Source organism: Ambystoma mexicanum, chromosome 7q (genome assembly GCF_040938575.1).
Source record: "Ambystoma mexicanum isolate Mex_15411 chromosome 7q, UKY_AmexF1_1, whole genome shotgun sequence".
In the NCBI taxonomy this organism is placed as follows: Eukaryota; Metazoa; Chordata; class Amphibia; order Caudata; family Ambystomatidae; genus Ambystoma; species Ambystoma mexicanum.
Window position 1 is genome coordinate 751,512,590 of NC_090941.1, and position 19,668 is coordinate 751,532,257.

At 45.8% G+C, this 19,668-nt stretch overlaps 1 protein-coding gene across 1 annotated transcript in view; it reads left to right on the top strand.

The window, feature by feature from the left end:
• NPAT (nuclear protein, coactivator of histone transcription) overlaps positions 1 to 12,271 on the top strand; it is a 1,036,854-nt gene extending 1,024,583 nt beyond the window's left edge. The window contains exon 19 of the mRNA XM_069640444.1: positions 11,411 to 12,271. Within this exon, the coding sequence (XP_069496545.1) occupies positions 11,411 to 11,497 (87 nt within the window). The 3' untranslated portion in view covers positions 11,498 to 12,271. The remainder of the gene's footprint in view (positions 1 to 11,410) is intronic.
• Positions 12,272 to 19,668: the final 7,397 nt, after the last annotated feature.

Sequence of the window (19,668 nt, forward strand, 5' to 3'; positions counted from 1 at the left end):
AAAACCTACTACCTCCGCGGAGCGGACGCGGAGTGGCGGAGAGTGGCAGTCTTGGTCTGTCCTTGCAAGTCTTTCTACAGTGCCGATCCAGTCTTTCTACAATACCTTTAAAAACCTACTACCTCCGCGGAGCGGACGTGGAGTGGCGGAGAGTGGCAGTCTTGGTCTGTCCTTGCAAGTCTTTCTACAGTGCCGATCCAGTCTTTCTACAATACCTTTAAAAACCTACTACCTCCGCGGAGCGGACGCGGAGTGGCGGAGAGTGGCAGTCTTGCAGTCATGCCAGGCAAGCTGGCCAAGACGCCCGCTCCACCAGTGGCCCAACCAGACTTAGATCTAGAAGACGCCATGGGCAGACGCTTAAGAAGTGCGAGCGTAAGTTCTATCTTTAAAAAAAACACAGCTATTACCACGCTAAACCCCCCCCTCGACACAAGCTTGTTGCAGGACAATGCCAGTCAAGATTCTACACAAACTACATCTTCAAAGAAGATCCACGCCATAGCCCCTGCACCAATGAATCCAAACTTTCCTCTGGACCCGACCATGAATCCACAGGACTTACCTTCTGGTGCACAGATGGTGCCGCTCGGGAAGGTGGCGAGGGGGCCGGTGGTAGTTCCAGCCAAGGCGGGCCAACTTGCGGGGGCCTCGGCGCCCTCGGTCCGTCCACGCCTCGCTCCGGCCTCAATCGGAGGGGAGGAGGTGCTGAGAGCCCGGGATGGGCCGTCCGATAATGGCGAGGACGCCGAGGGGGCGGCGAGGCTGAAGACGGGCCCCTCCCTCGGGTCAGAGGAAGAGAGGGTGATTCCTGACAGGGCCCGTGGGTCCGCGCCGGCGCTGCTGACGGGATGCGACCCCGTCCGACTCTTGGCCGACCACCATCCGCGTCTCTCCCCGGCCACGACCGGTGCTCCGCCACCCCCCGGAGGGGAGGCGGCGTTGAGATCCCGGAACGGGCCGTCGGAGGTTGGCGCAGACGCAGAGGAGGTTGCGAGGACGCGGTCGGGCCCCCCCCTTGAGGCAGAGGAGGAGAGTGTGACTCCAGAAGGGGCAAGGTGGTCCGCTCCGGCGCCGTTGACGGGTCGCGATCCAGCCCGTCTCTCGGTCCCCCAGGCGGCCACAGCACCGCTAACCCCGCCCTCGTCCGTGATGACGATCCAGGCTCAGATCCATCAGGAGGCGGGGAACGCAATCCTCGCAGTCACCGAAGAGGAAGACACGCCGACCTGGAGCAATGTGGTCCCTACACCTCCACTAGCCACGGAGGTACAAGAACTGGTGGGGGAAGTAGCTCCTACTCAAGCGAATTTGAAAAAAAGGCCACGAATTACGGGTGTCCCCCGGAAAATAAACTACAAAAATATACAGGAAAAAAAAAAGAAATTGAAAAAAAAGATTGCTACTCCTCCAACAAAGCAAGATCTAATGGACCAGTCCGAACACTTAAACAAGCCCCGTAATGTAAACATTACAAAAAACTCGAAAAAGGGAAGCAAACAACATCAACAACCATTAAAGCTTCTGACGGACTTCTTCCGCAAACATTCAACGGCCTTCCAAGGTTTAAGGCAAGACCTGACCGATGAGGAAATACTGGAGGCGACCTCTGAAAGCTCGCCTCCTACCAAACAACGTAGATTGAACGCCTTACCTATTACATCACTACCGAGTCAATCAAAAGTAATAGATGACCCCAAACCAACCAAAGAAAATGACCATTCCGTAGATCCTGCTCCAACCAGGTTGGTTTCTCCAAAATGGACATCTGAACCCACAAATGCAACGAAGGAAGCTGCCACAACAACGGCATCAGAACAGTGGAGGCCAAACTGCTTAGTCACCACTGGGGTCGTGTTGATGACAACTGAGGGCAACGACGATCCATCGTGCCCCAAAGATAGCCTCTCATTTCATTCGGTCACTGTGCAGCAGGAAGGAGTTATCCAAGGGATGATCCTAAACGGCCCTATGGATAATCAAAACCCACCCAACATAGATAAAACCCCATTGAACTTTCCTACTCCCACACAAGAAACCTCAGAAAATCAAGATCTCGCTGGGCAAGTAGAGAAGTCGATACCAGGGAAAGACTCAGCAAGCAATCCCTCTTCCCTGAGGAGAGACGAGTGCTCTAGATCGAACACCTCATCCCCGGAGCTCTCGCGGACGAAAAAGCCTCCTCTAGCGCACAAAGTTAACTCAATACCTGAAAGGCCCTTGGACACCTTTTTCTCCAACCTGGATACCTACAACCTTCACAGAAGATACTCACTAGACCACCCCCCTAGAAGGTCAAACTCAGGAATCTCATCAATAAATCCAACGATCACACGGTGCAATAGCCCCCCCGCTCAAAGCTCAACAATCCCAAACGATCCGCCTCCAAAAAAACTCGACATGTGTACTCTGATGTCGGCATTGACAATTGCTCTTGCCCCATTTACTAAACTCTACGAGACTATCGGCGATACCCTGAAGGACCAAACATCACTACAGGCGGCCATGTCAACGAAATTGACTTTTCTAGAAGGATACATAATGGCTCGAGAGCAGAATCATAAACAGGGTGACTTCCCGGAACCACAACACCTTTCATCACCGATTTCCAAAGGAAATGACTCTGAAAAAGAAGCGCGCTCGCTTCCTACCCACATATTGCGCGAATCAAAAGCCACTCAAACGGTAGCATTCATAGATTTAACAACGTCTTCCAACTCACAATTAACGGCCGGAAAAACTACAAAAGACCACGTTGATGGAGCTACAAAATTTCTGAGTATTGGAAGCCCTGAAATACTAACTCTAAACCAAGTCTCGCCTAAGGGTAATCTACCACCATTGATAAAACGGCTAACAACCCAACCAGTCCCACAGCCAACATTGAAAGGGTACCAAAGACCACCCCGGGAAGAAAATAATCAATCTAACCCACCACCGAGAGGGGTCGATGAGTTCTTAAATAATGAAGAGATGATGAATATTACACAACACTTAACAGAGAACTTGACACCCCCTCCAACGAAAGATAAACCTAGTCTCGACCCAGCTACGTCTCTCGCTCAACATCTAACTAGATCTAATGCAGAAGACCCAGGCCCTGATCCACTACTCGCTACTAGAAAGAGCAGCAGAAAGATCAGCACTAGGAAACAAGACAACGACCGGAAATATTACGCTTCCCATGGTCTTCGCGACAAAACAAGAACGTCGCCTCTCCAAAAGCGCGAAGCCCGATCGCGCTCTCATCGTCAGTTGAAACGAAATCATGAACATGACGAAATAAACCATGCCTGTTTTGAAGACGGACAACTCCCAGCTCGTCCCGATAGAACTTACAACAGATACAGGACAACGATGAAGTCACCTAGAGCCTTACCGCAAAAAGACTCCCATATTAGATGGATCCTGAGGCTCGAACAAACTCAAGAGAACCAAGATAAAGTAATCCTTAACAGAAGAGCAATCCTGGACCTTTTCAGCTATATTCCTAAACTAAGTGCGCTGAATTCAGCCGACATCAAGATAGTCGACCCGAGTCATAGGCACCACAAAGCAATTTGTCACCTCTACATCTCATCCTCTACTACGAATAAATCAATAAGAGCAGCAGCAGAAGACCTCCTAACTATGGGGTACGAATTAAGGGAATCCACCAGGGAAATAAAATCCGGAAAAAATGTAAGACCAGAAACTAACACGACACGTCCAAAGGTGAAAACCGACCCAAAATACGTTCACAAACAGCACCATGAAAACACAAAAATTGCTAAAAACATCAGAAGATGGAAAGACCCCTCAACCCAAACGATTCTGAATTCCCCGGTTCCGCAGAGAACCACTCAAGAAGAACGGCTATCAACTGATCCAAGGCGAATTCAAAGCAAGGTCCAAAACGAGACCTATGCGAACGTGGCAAAACCAACATCAGTCTCTTCTCTGGGGTCTATGTGGTCATGGCTGCCTAAGGCCCTGAAGTCCCAGCGTCAAAAATAGCCACTAGCGAACCAAACCAACGCCGACACATCCATGGACCATCACAGTCGGATGCACGATGGTACAAAACTATGCTCATGGAATACCAGAGGCTTTCACCACCTAACCACCTCAAGCGCAATCAATTGGCAGGAATATGACATCATCTGCCTCCAAGAGACTTGGTTGCTCTACCCTCCAATTATCGACGGATTTGTGACCCACATAGCACCTGCAAAAAAAGGTTTAACAGGCAGACCAACCGCCGGCCTACTGATCGCAATTCGTAATGGTTGTGGCCTGACGAACATCGAAAAACTGAAAGAGACCCAAGACATGCTGATGTTAAAACTAAACTGGTTGTCCGTAACGCAGCAATCGGGGAGCCACTCAAAAGCGGTGGTCATCATCACTACATACTGGAATCCGGCCACGACTAATACTTTGAAATTCATCAAAGAAATGGAAAGAAATATCGATGAGATCCACTTAAACCAAAAAACCGACCTCATCCTTATATGCGGGGATCTCAACATTAAATGCCACAACCCTGATAACCCGCCCCTCGTCAAATCGAAAGATCCTCTCACCGATCAAAGGGCATCTAAATGGCTAGAATTAATGGAATCACGATCTTTCCTAAACCTTGACCATGCTTTTCCAGATCCAAAAAGACCACCAACTTGGGAAAGAGCCAACTCCGAATCTACGATAGATCACATCTTCGTCTCGCGACCTCTACTAAATCTGACAACTGCATTTAATGTGAAAAGAACAGAGGAGAGTGACCATAGCCTCTTAGAAACTACCTGGACCTCAGTGGCGACAAACAAGACCTTGATGCCAAATAACATTGATCTAACACCACAAGGCACCAGATTGAAAATGTCAGAAAAAGCAATAAACTCGTTAACAACAGCGTACAAAACGCTTACAGCACTAAACCAGCAGCCACTGCCTGATTACACGCCCCTGTTGGTAGCCTTCAGTACCCCACGTGGAAGAAAAAGGGAAAACCAATTGCAGCGGAGACATACATTCGATAAACTTATACAGGAGAAAAAGAGAGAACTAACGAGAGCAAAAAGACTCGCAGTGACCTTAAACCAACCTGCGGCAGCAGTAATAGCCGAAAAATCCTACAAAAATTGGCTAAGAAGTTATCGACATAACCTGCTGCAGCAAGATGCGGAAAATATCCTTAGGGCAATTAATGGCAATCATGCCAGAGACTTCTGGACCCTTATCCACTCGACTACGCCAGGCGCTCTCCCCGACCAACTAAATGGAATTTCGGCGGCAGTATGGGAGGCCCACTTTGCAAACTTATTCAAGGAGTTAACACCTATGGAGAATAAAACCTCCGACATCACCTCACCATGGATCAATATCACCAACGAAGACGAGATCCTGTCACAGATAAAGAAATTAAAACCATCCCGCGCCCCTGGTCCGGACGGGATAACAAATGTTGATCTTAAAACTCATCCTGAAGCGTGGTCACACCTCTTGAGTATAATTTTTTCGCGATGTGCAACTTCCAGATCAATACCGCCATTGTGGACCCGTGCGAACATAGTCCCGATTTATAAAAAGGGAAATAGAGCGGACCCCTCGAATTTTCGCCCAATAGCGCTTTTGGATTCAATAGGGAAATTATTTGGATCTCTCCTTCTGCAACATTTTCTCAGATGGACAACCAACGCCCCCTGTCAAGACGTCTTTCAAACAGGATTCAAGAAGAACCTGGGTACGAACGCGAACATCATGATACTGAACATTCTGAAAAACAAGATATTCGAAGGCAAACCAGACTTATACATCACGTTTATTTACCTAACACAGGCCTTCAATAAAGTGAACCGTACCAGATTATGGCAGAAATTAACCAACTGGAAATGCCCACCAGAGATCCTGAACCCGATCAAAGCCTTATACTCAGATACATCAATGAGAGTAAGGTTAAACCAACAAGGGATCCTGTCGGAGGAGATAAAAACATCGAGAGGCGTAAAACAAGGATGTCCCCTTGCCCCCGCACTCTTCTGGACTTACCTAGGGGACTTTCAAGCTTCCGAAACACTAGTCCGTTCCTTTCCACCGAAATTGGGAGGAACCTTGATTAGCCGCCTACTCTACGCCGACGATTTGATCCTATTAGACCAGACACCTATAGGTCTCCAACGGCAGTTAAACAACTTGCAAAAGTATATGGAAGAAAACAATTTGGAAATCAATGTGTCTAAAACTAAAACAATGAGACTCCAAAAAACTCCAAGAAAAGCAGAAAAGTCCAACTTCTGCCTCGGCTCCACCCGAATCGAAAAGGTGTATAACTTTAAGTATCTAGGAGTCACACTTGACAGCTCGCCGAATGATAAATCAATGCAAGAAACCCTCATCGATAAAGTTAAGAACTTATCGAATCAGGGAAAGGCAATTGACCTCAAATTCGGTCGTTACTCCATAATTCCAGTAAGGGACTTCTACAAAAAAAAGGTCATCCCTACTGTAACCTATGGTACAGATGCTATGCCTAATCTACCGGCAGAACTGTGGCCCAAATTGGAGGCGCTATTCTGGAGGAAAATACTGGGTCTCCCGAAATCAACACCGATAGCGCCGCTCAGGAGAGAACTGGGCTTGCTATCTTTGAGTACCTCGGTGGCGTTGAATAGCGTCCTACTATACAGGAAATGCATCATGCCAGGGAGCCCTTACGTTTATCGTCTGATAAATCAGGAATTGGAAATGAAATCATGTAACTCGTTACTGAGATGGGAATCCACCATGCTGGCCCTCCTACATTCAGCCGACAGTTGTAAGGAAGAGTTGATAACCAACCCAGTCAAAACCTCTAAAAAAATCAGAGTGGGACTGGATTCAAACCATAGAATCAGCTAATAAATACAAACTTACCAGCCATCTTCCACCGTTCTTCAAAAAACAGGACACACTGCAAACATACCTTAAACTTTTTCCCAGTAGAGCAGCTCGGCTCTACTTTCTGAGAATCCGTTTAAATCTCCTGGAGACAAATGAGATCTTGGCAATAAGAGGCAGATCAAACACAAGTCAATGCCGTTACTGCAAATCCCGAACAGAAAAAGAAACGATCCGCCACCTCCTGTTGAATTGCCCTAAGACTCGTGAGATTCGGGGTATCTATTTGAAGAACTGCATCTCCGACTTCACAGCAACCGACGAGGAGACCTGTTGGAACAAGTTGATTGCAGGCGACAAACAGGGATGGGCCTTGGCGACTGTAAACATCATGCAATACATCATTAATTCAAAATGTTCTGCAGAAGCTTAGACTTTAGCTGCCCGCCTGTAGATAGCGCAAATATAGACCAGTCACAAGCCAGAGCTCCCTCCATGCAGGTTCTCACCGGCTCGCCAAGACACCAGACGAACCATTTTCAGCTGTTCGCCTCGTCCCTCTTTGAGACCTGAGACCTCCCGGAAATCAGATACTAACCATTGGAAACATCGGAGGGGAATTGCAGCTATGTATTCTTCGTTTTGTAAAAAAATCCGAAGGGATTAAACAAAAAAAAAAAATAAAAAAATAAGAAAATAAGCCAGATTGAACCTGACGGGAGGGAGGCTGATATTTGAGAGGGGTCTGTACCTAGAAGAGGGGGACCCAGGGGTGAAGAATCATCACCTCAAGTACAATCCGAAATAACTTTTTGTTTATTTGAATCTATCAGATCTTCGGAAGGAGAGACAACCGCCGAAGATCCTGATATTGATGAGACCTGTTTGAGGGGTCTACGCCCAGAAGAGCGGGACCCAGGGGTGAAACCATCACCCAACATACATTTGAAACAGAACTTCTTTTGTTTATTTTTGGAAGCCATCAGGTCCTTGGGGAACAAGAGACTTTTTGTAGAAAAGAGACTTAACCATTGAAGGTCCTGATACGTGAACCTGAACTGTTGTCTCGTGCTGGGAAAGCTCGAGAGTGTGCTGTGCGCAGGAGTCCTGCCTTGTCCTGTGCTCAAAACGTGGGGAAGGGAGAGCCTTGCCTAACACATCCTGACCTATCATTTGTGGACCCTTCTTTCTTTCTTGTAAACCCTATCCCACACGCTTTTGTATTTTAGCATGAGGATTGGCAATAGGTTTTTCTTCGTATAGGCCCTTTTATTTGACACCGTAGCTTGCACCCATCTTAGGTTTAGATTAGTAGTTTTTCCAACCTACCTATACAGTTGAATAAAAACCCTTGAACTGTGATCACTTGTCTGTCTATTCTTTATACCATGTCATCCTTGCAACTTGCACGTTCCGAATGCTCAGAAGGCCTAGTAGGTCTGCCTCTATCTTTCACTGTTGTTTGTTCTTCATACCCATGTCCCCTCCCTGTTGCCCTGTGGGTGCTTTGAAACAGTTTACTTCATGTATAAGCGCCTTACAAATGCACAATAAATAAATCAAATAAAATCCCTGTATATCCCTATCTCAACGACTGGCTCATAACTGGACTCGTACGGAACATGCCTGGAGAATACTCGGAAGACAGTAGATCTCCTATTCAACCTAAGATTCTCTATCAAGGAGAAGAAATCCTGTCTAGTCCCCAGCCAAGTCAAACAATTTCTGGAGACCCTGATTTGGACAGAAGGCTGGCTCGTCTTCCCCTTCAACGAGAGGGTCCAAAACATGCTGTCCCAGATCCCTCACTATGTAGCCAGTCTCCGGGGTGACTGTTCGCAAGGCCATGATGCTGCTGGGGATGATGGCTTCCTGCGTTTTCCTAGTTCCTCTTGCTAGTCTGCGCATGCGCCCTTTGCAGGAGTGGCGCTCGAGCCAGTGGGACGATCTAGTGGTTATCTCAACATTTAGTCTTTGCAATGGTGGTCAAGGGAAAATCTGCAGGGGAAAACCTTTATCACCCCAGCAGTAAAGGCCACTCTCACCACAGACTCATCTGTCGGGGTGGGGGGGGTTCACCTCCTTCAACAGACTGCGCACGGCGCATTGTCCCCATCAGTAACGTCCAATCCCATCAACCTGTTGAAACTGCTTGCAGTGTTCAAAGCCCTAAAAGCCTTCCAGGCACACCTTCAGGGAAAGACGGTGCTGGTCCTCACAGACAGTACCACAGCCATGTACTACCTGAACAAACATGGGAGCACTCACTCTCTAGGGCAGTGGTATTCAAACTTTTTTATGCTTAGCCCCCTTCAGTAAAAATATTGCTGATGAGCCCCCCTCCAGTAAAAATATTGTTGCTGTGCCCCCCCAAATGCCATATTTGCTTTATTTTCTATTAAAAGCAGTCACTGTAATCTGTTTTTGTAGGGCCTCGAACCCCCTCCTCCCCCAGCATCCTTTGGGCCCCCCTATGGGGGCCAGCCCCACAGTTTGAAGACCACTGCTCTAGGGCTATTCAGATTGTCCCAGAACATCTGGAAGTGGGCACCCAAACACATGTTCCTTCTCGCACAACATGTTCTAGGGGAACTCCAATTTCTGTCTGACTAGCTCAGCAGACTTCCCCTTACCCGTAAAGCACAAGTGGCGGATACACGACCACATTTTACTCAACGTCTTTGCAGAATGGGGCTTCTCAGAGATAGACTTGTTTCCAACTCTGCAGAACGCACAATGCACAGATTACGCCTCCAGGTGCCCAAAGAATCGCTCCAAAGGGAACGGTTTCTGGATTACATGGTCCGAGATATTTGCCTATGCTTTTCCCTCCGATTTCCCTTCTCAACAGGATAGTGCACAAGATGCACCAGTAACAAGTGACAATGATCCTAGTGGCTCCAATGTGGGCCCGACAGCCATGGTTCTCCCATCTCATGTCAATGTCAGCCTCCCTTCCCAGGAAGATGCCATGTCCGTACGACATGCTGTCTCCAGACCAGGTGGAGACACTGCACCCATGCCCCCAAACACTCAACTTAGAAGCTTGGCTTCTGAAGTCATAGAGTTTGGACACTTTCAACTCGTTCAGAGATGCATGGACATACTCGAAGCATGAACACCCAACACCAGACACTGCTACTCCAGCAAGTGGAAGCGATTTATCTGGTGAAATCCCAAGAAGGTCAATGCCTTTGACTGCTCCCCTAAAGATATTGTCCTGTATCGAACACAGCTATTTGACTCAGGACTTGTTTTCAATTTCCTAAAGGTCCACCTCTCCGCTCACTCTACACCACATCCCAGAGCAAGGTTTCATGGTGGAAGATTCCGATCATTAAGGTGTTCATGGAAGGGGTGAAGAGACTTCATCCATCTCTTTCCAACCCAACTCCCGGATGGGACTCGAATGGTGTCATCACAAGGTTAATGGTTCCTCCTTTCGAACCCATGCACAAGGCTAGCCTTAAGGCCCTCACCTATACGACTGCCTTCTAGTGGCTATTACTTCGATAAAGAGGATTAATGAACTGCAGGCCCTTTCAGTTCGAGATCCCTTCGTGACAATTCACAAAGACATGATAGTTTTGCTCACACACCCACGTTGTGCGCCTACAATTATCTCAAAGTTCCATGTGAATCAATCAATCGAACTGCCCGCTTTCTTCTGAAACCCCACTAACGTGGCAGAAAGAAGCCTCTAAACACTAAATGTGAGGAGAGCAGTAATTTACTGCTTTGAGAAAACAAATCCACTAAGAAAGACAAATCAATTCTTTGTCTCTGTGGCAGCTGGTAGAGAGGGTGACCCTGTCTCTAAATCAGCTATTTCCCAGTTAATTGTAAATTGCATCACACTGTTACGCTCTTTCCAAGATAGAACTACCCTTTACGCCTAGAGCCCACTCTACCCGAGGCACAGGGGCTACTATGGCATTCATTGCAAATGTTAATCTAGATTCCATTTGCAAAGCAGCAGCCTGGAGTTCTGTTCACACTTTCACCCAACACTACTGCTTGGACACACACTCGAAGTCTGATTCTCAGGTGGGACAAGCAGTGCTAAGACATTTCTTTGCTACTGTTCCTTCACACATCCCACCACCATCTATGTGCACTGCTCGCTAGTCTATGCACAGCATGTGTATCTAAGCAGATACAATCATCAGAAATACGATTACTGAAAGTAATGTATGTCATATTCTTTCACTTGCTTTTGTATAACGAGATTTACAAAGGATACGTTAAATGGAGACACAAGTGTGTTCCTTTATGTCTCACTGCTGCTTAACTACTCATATGCTGTCAAATATGGATGATGTGTATTCTTGAAATGATGTATCTTCTGGGGAGACCGGTGGCATCAAAGCAGAGCTGAATAATCTGTTGCTCTGGTCCTTCAAGTTGTGCAAAATGTTTTGAGTCCACCATCTGGTATGGATTCTAAGCTACTGAACATCTGCAAATGTATCTGAAGATGGATAATTCTTTGATCAACGCATTTTTTTGTCAATGTCCTAATGTTAATCTAAATATTCTTCCATCCATGCAGAAACAAAGAAAGAAAAGGCTTTTGGATTCATTTCCAGCTGGCATGGATGTGGATAAATTTTTGTTGTCTCTGCATTACGATGAATGAGAAATACTGGACTGTGAGAAAGACAATCGAAGGCACCATTATCACCAGGAACATGATTTACACTGAGTGCAATTTATCTTTATAGCACGAAATCATGCTATATGAAACATATTTTTGTACATAACATTTTACTTTTCTTTATTGTTAGCATTATTTTTATGTGTAAATGTTTAAAAGCACTTATAAAAGTGTAGAGCCCTCGTATTTTCAAATTTGTACAGTTTTGCAGATCCTTTGCACATTGTAAATATTGTAAGTATAATTCTGTTATGGAGCTGGTAAGTGTGCAAATAACAAAATGCTTTCTTAAAGCTTGCGTTGTTTTGTCGACCATGTATTGTTAAATACTTTGTGCATTCATTTTGTAGGTTAATATTAGTTTGTTGTGACTGACTGGTGCTTTGCTCCTAGCAAAGGCCTTTGGGTTCTTGAAACAGTAATTCAGAACTACCCGCTAACTGAAAAAAACTGTTTTTGTGTCACGCACCTTTGTGGTCTACTGTATGTCTATCTCTTGCAGCTTGTTATTCAATGCTGCTTTTTGCTCAGTTGCTACAATTTAATATTTATTATTTTAGCAGCATTTGGTGGTTACTTCGGTTTTCATATTATGCAGAAATGAAACTAAAATGTAGCTGTAGCGTAGCTTCCATACTTGGAGGAGTTTTGACACTTGCAAAGAAGATGAAATAACCCACGACACCTGTGCATTTTGTGGGGGTTGAGTAATCAGTTTACTTCACATGTTTCAATAAAAGTTTGTTTGAGTTCCCAGTTTTTGCTTTTGTTTACATTTCGAGTAAATCAAAATGAATGCATTTTGATATTCTTAATATTTTATTTATATATATATATATATTTTAATTAAGTCTCACTTTTTTATTATCTAAAATCCATGGCGCTAAATAGGGAAAACCAAGTCCCTGTAGTGAATTTGGATGTTCAATAAGAAACGGTCAGTTTAGTACATTGCAGTGCGATATAACAAACCAGCAGCATGTTGCTTTCTAAACTAGAACCAACATTAACCCTAGGTGCTAAAATCTGTCTGTTTTGAACCTTCTAAGAACATGACAATATGCCATTATCCAGTACCTCATTTGTCCTTGAGCAGTTCTGACTTTGGTCACCCCCCCACCCCCTTCTCACACAGCGTCACGGACACCAGCTGACGCAACCAGAGTTGTAAGGGATTTTGCCCACTTCCCAGAAGAGCACACATTTCCCATTTGGAGGACGTTTAGAGGAAGGGAACCCTGTCCCCTTCGGATTAGCCCCCCTCCATCCAAATAAGGTCAGACACTTTCCGGAGGAGCATTATGGGAAATGGGGAAACTTAGTGGAAACTGCAGCCAACGTGCAAGAGGCAAGTGGCCTGGACAGTTTGCCATAGGGCGACATGTTTCCTGCTGCTAACCCCGAGCAAGCCATAGTCTACTTTTCAGCACCTGGTGGCAAAGTTGGTCGACAGCTTGGTAGGGCTCAAAATTAAGATTGGATAAGCAGGTCATTGGTATCTAGCATTGACCAGTGACTAGGAGCTACCACTGGGGAACGAAGAGCTAGTACTTAGTGTTCCACAAATCTGACCTTCACATAAGATAGAAAGATATATACTCCTATGCCCCGTCCCCTTTCCTCCATACTTTTGGGACATTCCGTCCTGTGGGACGGGACCAGCGCACTTTTGTAAAAAAAAAAGCATCAAATTGAAAATGTTAAGCGGGGTACCGCACGCGGCTATAACCCTGCCCTCCTTAGCTCCGCCCCGCGCACAGCCCTTCAGTTCTTTTCTCCGCTCAGCTGGGGCTGGACAAACTAGCATCACTGGGAAGACCTTTTTCTTCCCGTTGTCCTTCTCTCCTGCTCCGGTTCTGCAGTCGTGTAGTCCTCCGTCTATGCTGGATCGTTTGGGATTTGCCACTTGTTCCTCTTGTGACCGTCGCTTCGCTAGGGTGGATCCCCATTCTCTCTGCTTGGAGTGTCTGGGGCCGGATCACCGTTGGGACTCGTGTTTCTTCTGCAACTCCCTTTCGGTCCGGGCACTTCAGCGTCGTCTTCATCGGTGGGAGGAGATCTTCCAGAAAGTTACTCGTCGCATTTTCAACTCTTTATCGACGGAAAGAAGAGACGACCCAGTAAGTTCCTTACTTTTCAGAGCACCCCGGCCGGGGGACTCCTTGCCGGGGTCCTCCAGGTCCAGGAGGGGCTTCAAAAGCTCTGCTACCAGGGTTTTCCTTGATGTACCTCGCAGGCGTACCGGGGGTTTTCTCCAAGGGTTTCCGCGGGGGGACTGCCTATACCGGATCATGATCCGAGGTTCACCGATCAGGTGCTAATAGCCAGCATAGTCGTGCTGAGGCGTTAGGTACCGGAGTTCGCTCCGAGGTCTCCTTGTCAAGAGCTTCCCACTAAGACACCGGGGTGCGCCCTGAGGCTTCTGTTCAGGCTTTCTGTACCAAACCACAGTTCGAGGCCCCTCTCGGGGGAGCTATTAAGACTGGACTCTTGTTCCGAGATTCCTCTTAACGAGGCTAAGGTGTGTACCAACAGAACTGAGGGGCCTGTTAAGGTCTTGCCTGTGAGGTAGATTCCTCAACTTTCCCACGCTCGCGGAGTCACTGGTTCTGTTGGTTCTGGTTCTGTTGAGGGGGCACAGGGAGAGGTCGTCGACCGTAACTCCTCGGTTACTGGCAATGCCGAGGTTCCTCCTTTGGAGGCTAATTCAAGGGACAGGATGTCCAGTAAACATCCAAGGCCCCATAATACCGGCTCTGCCGAGGATCCTTGTGTCAAGGCTATTTTCAGTCAAGTCTCCTAACCAATCTGTGGAGTCAACTGCCTTATCTACACATATGACGCATTTCTCCTCAGATGTTCACAAAATGACGGGCCTTCCCGCGTGGTCTACGGCGGGTGCTTGGAATCTTCTTTTCGGTGGACAACCTTTTCCACGCAACAGTGTGAATCTGTTCCGCCCTTCCTATGACTGGCGTGCTCAGATGCCACTACCACATTTGGTCTTGCATCCTGGCAGCCTCTTCGTCAGAGGATGCCTTTTTCGGGAGGTTTCAGAGACTTATGCACTCCCCTTAAGGGAGTACTTTAAGGGCCTTTCTTGTAGCTCTGTCACCAAGGTTTGCCCTGAGGTGCCCCAAGGGCCTAACAGGCGTACCGGAGATTCCTCCGAGGGTTCTGGCGGACCTGCCATTACCAGATATTGTTCAGAGGTTCACCATCACAGTGCTAAAGTTAAGCCCAGTTCGGCTGGGTATTGGGATACCAGGGTTCACCCTGAGGTCTCGTTTTTGGAGCTTTCCCCCTGTAACCAGGTTGAAACCTGAGGTTCCCCTTGTGGAGGCTAACGTCTAAATCGACAGATCTGAGAAGCCTTCTCTGAGGGTCTTGTTGGTAAGGTATTGTCCTCAACCATCCCACGTTCAGTGTCGTGGTGGTACCGGTTCTGTCAAGGGGGCAAAGAGGGGGGTCACAGACCGCATTCCCTCTGGTACCGGCTTGTCCGAGGTTCTTCCGTTGGAAGCTAATTTTGAAACTGGTTTGAAGATGTCGACTAAACATCCGAGACCACCCAGTACCGGCTCTACCGAGGATCCTTGTAAGGCTAAAATGTTAATTAAGTCTCCTGAGGAGGCAATTGCCTCAGCTACGCATGTGACGCAGTTCTCTTCAGGTGGCGACAAAATGGCGGCCCAACCTGCATGGCCTACGGTGGCTGTTTTGGATATCTCCCTTACACCTACGTTTGCAACGTCTGGTGCTAGGAGCATTCCTTTCGGCAATAGTAACCCGTTCCACCCTTCTTTGACCGGCGTACGGGCTCCGCTGCCTCATACTGTCTCGCTCCCTTCTGCTTTGCTCCTCTGATTTATGTGGACCCTGCCGGTGGTCGACCCTCCTGGCAACCATCCTCCTTGTGTTCGGGAGGTAGGTCCCTTACGATCGGTTTCTTCCTCTTTGACACCTAACCTCCCGGCTGAGGATACGTTTTTGGGAAGTTTCATATGCTCATGCACTCTGACCCTATGAGAACGTATTTTAAGCGTCTTTTCACTCCTGTTCCGCCCCTGCTGCTCCGATTCGGGTTTTCTTTTAAAACCTGAGGTGGTAGGTGTGGAAGACCAGTCTTCTGTTCCTGCCTCTTTGGGATGAGCCTTAAGTGGATGAGGACGGCGATGAGCAGCCCCGCTCGGTGAGAGCATTCAATGACCGGGAAGCGCTTGTGTGGCTCTGACCAGGGATTCCCCTTGAGGCCCTAATAGGCGTACCAGTGTTCTCTGAGGGTCCCTCGGAGGACCTGCCAAAACCGGACGTGGTTTTGAGGTTCACCATTTGGGTGCTAAGGTTCAGCTCAGTTCGTCTGTGGCTACCGTGGTTCGCCCTGAGGTCTTCTTTTCTGGAGCTTTCCACACTGATACGGGTCCCAGTTTCTTGTGCTTTTCGCACCGAGCCACGGCTCGAGGCCCCTCTTGAGGGAGCTATATGTCCCAGGTTAAAACCCAGGGTTCCTCTAAATACAGTACAGACTGAGTCGAGGGATCCTCTTAGGGTCCTGTCGGTAGGGTATATTCCTCAACAGTCCCACGCTTGGGGTTGTGGTTGAGGGAGCAAATAAGGTGATCAGCAACAGGCCTTCCAGTACCGGCTCTGCCGAGGTTCCTCCACTAGAGGCTAATTCTGGGGAGGCCCCTGACGTTTTGAGTAAACACCCTTGATCTGCCAGATTGATACTTTTGCAGACATTCTGGTCAATATAGATGTTACCAGTTTATACACCTCTGTTGTGCACACAAATGGGTTTAGATGCAGTGGAATGGTTTCTACTGGAATTCAAGAACATAGTATCTAAAGAGGTTTTTGTGATTGCTTTATTGAAGCTCATTTTGAATAATTTCTTTTGCTTTTAGAACCAACCGTATATTCAAATTTCTGGACTAGAACATCTATGGGAGTGAAAATTGCTCCCCAACTATGCTAATGTTTTATGTATCATTTTGAAACTTTCCTTATCTTATACAATACTGAATGGAAAACACATTTTACAAAAGGTACATAGATGACATCTTGATAATATGGCATAGAACTATGGACTCTTTGGACAGGTGTTCTGAGTACCAGAATAATGGACATGAACACATCACATTTACCTGAAACTGGAGCAAGCAGATCATCAATTATTTGAATGTTAGTGTAATGTGTATCACTAGATGGCTGGAAACCACTGTGTATGTCAATACCACTGATAGAGATATTGTACTGCATGTCATTTGTTTTCAATCCAAACAAACATTTGAGAGATTACCGTACAGTCTGCTAATATACTTCAAAAGAATTGTTTCAAGGAACGATTTGAAACTACAAAATGAACACTTGATCAAATATAAAGAGGCTACAACGAAGATATTTTGGTACAAGCTCAAAATAAAGCTATAAGCACATTAAGAGCATTCCTTTTGCAACATAAGACCATCAGATCTTTCACTAATTTAGTCCACGTTTTGACTTTTTCAAGACAAAGTATGAAAATGAAGTGGATCATTAAAAAACCTGAGTACCCTCTGACTTGATGACTTGACTGAAAGACACTTTTCCACGTTTCCTAGTCTTTGCTTGTAAGAAATATAAATCTCTTTAAAATGATCTTGGCTAGGGCTGATATTTATATGCATAGAAACACCACTAAAAGGAAAAGCAGAACCTTTCTTTAGTTTAAACTGTCAATGCTGCCATAACTTGATTGAAGGTGATAAAAATCAACATCCTTACGAAGGCAAAATATCTTTTTTATGTTCAGCAGCAACGTATGGCTCAAGCAACATGATTGATGCTATTAAGGTCCCTGTGGGTCTCACTACAAGGAAGGTGAAAGTGAGATGGTCCAAGCACAAATCTTATGTCCGGACTGATAATGAAAAATCACCTGTGGCTAGTCACTTTAATTTGTTCCGCCACAATGTGAGCCTAATACAATCTGTTATTTTGGAGAGAATGCAAGTACTGAGAAGAGGGGGAAATTGTTCCGAGATTTTCCGCACGTGAAATGTTCTGGATCGATCGGCTACCCTTACTAGCACCCAGAGTCATGAATCGAGACTGCGATGAGAGTTTTTTAAATTTTATTATAACATTATGTGCAAGATTTGCCATTTTAACAATTAAATACAAAGATGTAATTTTGATAAATTTGTATCAAAAACTGTTCAATGTAGCTTTGAAATTATGATATTTAGAAAGCGCTGAACATCAATGAAATTTGATCTGTTAGTAAAATTAATCGATTGGGTTTTCAAGTAAAGGACATTCAGTTTAGAGATTGTTTAGATCAAGTGTTACTCAGGTAGCGTTATTTTATTAGCAGAATCCACGGTTCGACTACAGTTTTAGAATCTGTAAGTTAACTGATTGAATCATTTAAGAATATTATGCGATTGCACATTAAACGGTGACAGATTGATACTGTTGCATATATAGGAAGCATTCAAACATCTTTTACACAGTCAAAATGTCCTCCTACATGCCAGAATATAGAACTAATGACCACTCTAGTTGTTTCATGAGGAGTCGCATGACTTGAGAAGTACTTCCTGAAACCATATTTAAAGTGAGTTAAACTGAGAGTCAGTTTGGCTGCACAGCATTCTGTTTTGAGGTGGCCTGGCCACCCTTCCGGTTAAGGTAAGAGATTTTCGATTGGGCTGTTGGGGATCTTCTATACTGCAGGATTGAAGGACTCTGTGACAATAAGAATCGTGGTTATTGACAGAGATACAGCTTTTTGTATAGCTCTTTAGAAAGGACCAAGAGAGTCTATGGAAAGAGAAATCCAGAAAAATTGTTGTTAACCATAAAGGATTAGGTATGAGTTTATTGTTATGTATAGTATGGCGCTAGGAGTTATTTCGTTTTTTGTGGAGTACAGACAGATCCTGAGTTTTGATAGTATTTGTAGAGTACATCTAATATAACATGATAGATCAAGATTATATATACCATCACTGGCTGACGTCTTTGTGGAGGGCTCATTAGTATTGTTGAGGTTAGTTGACCATTTGATATTTACATAGTTATACGCAAATAGGAGGTAAATAGATCAATATATTTAATTTTCTGTCTTTACACTTCATTATCAGAGAAATTTTTTAAAGGACACATCCAGTTCTCATGAAAAAGGGTAAATTGCACCTGGATCGCCCCAAGGATTAAACTTCACAGTATAGTCAATGTTTCATAATGCCTTTGAAATTATTAGGATAATAGTTATCTAATTTGATTACAAATTGAGTTAATGGATAACAAGGAATTGCATTTTCTTTGTTCAAGGTTGCACCCACAAGGCTTGTACTTGTCACTTAAACTCTACAACATGTACACCAAGCCCTTTTCGACTACCTCGACAGTCTGGATATTCCCTACACCAACTTTGCAGACAACACCCAAGTCCTACTGAAACTCACTGGAATACACACCACAGACTTTGACAACATCAATCGAGTCTATAGCATCATTCAAGCCTCGATGGCAGACCACCATCTCTGCTTGAATGATGATAAAACAGAGCTCCACCTTGAAGGCTCCCTGCATCAGCTCAAACATCTGGACCTGGCCTGCTCATCCTTTACCATTAAGTGCAACATTACCACTGTCTCTAGCCATGTGAAAATACTGGGTGTATACCTAGATTCTGAGCAATCTATGCAAAAACATGTCAAAGCCTCCTCAGTAGCATACTCCATAAAACTCATTAACCTCACTAGGAAGTTTTTGTCTTCGGACAACTGCCCCAAACTAGCCAGAGCCATCATTGGAAGCAAACTGCACCTCCATTAAAAACATAACCACATTGCAACATATCCAAAATAACACCCTTTGGGCTGCTTGGGGCTTAAAGCGGACAGACCACATCTTGCAAACAAGACGTGAGGCCCGCTCATTGCCCATAAAGCCTGCATTGAGTTTAAAATCCTCCAACGACCTCTGCCTCAACGCCAGGAAGACAGAGATCCTTCTCATCGGCACGCCTGCACTGTCCTTTCCTGTCACTCTCTGGCTGGTCTCCTTCGGCCCCCTTCCTGCTCCCACCTGTTTGACTAAGAACCTCTGGGTCATCCTTGACTCCATGCTTTCTTTCCCACACATCACTGACATCGCTAAGA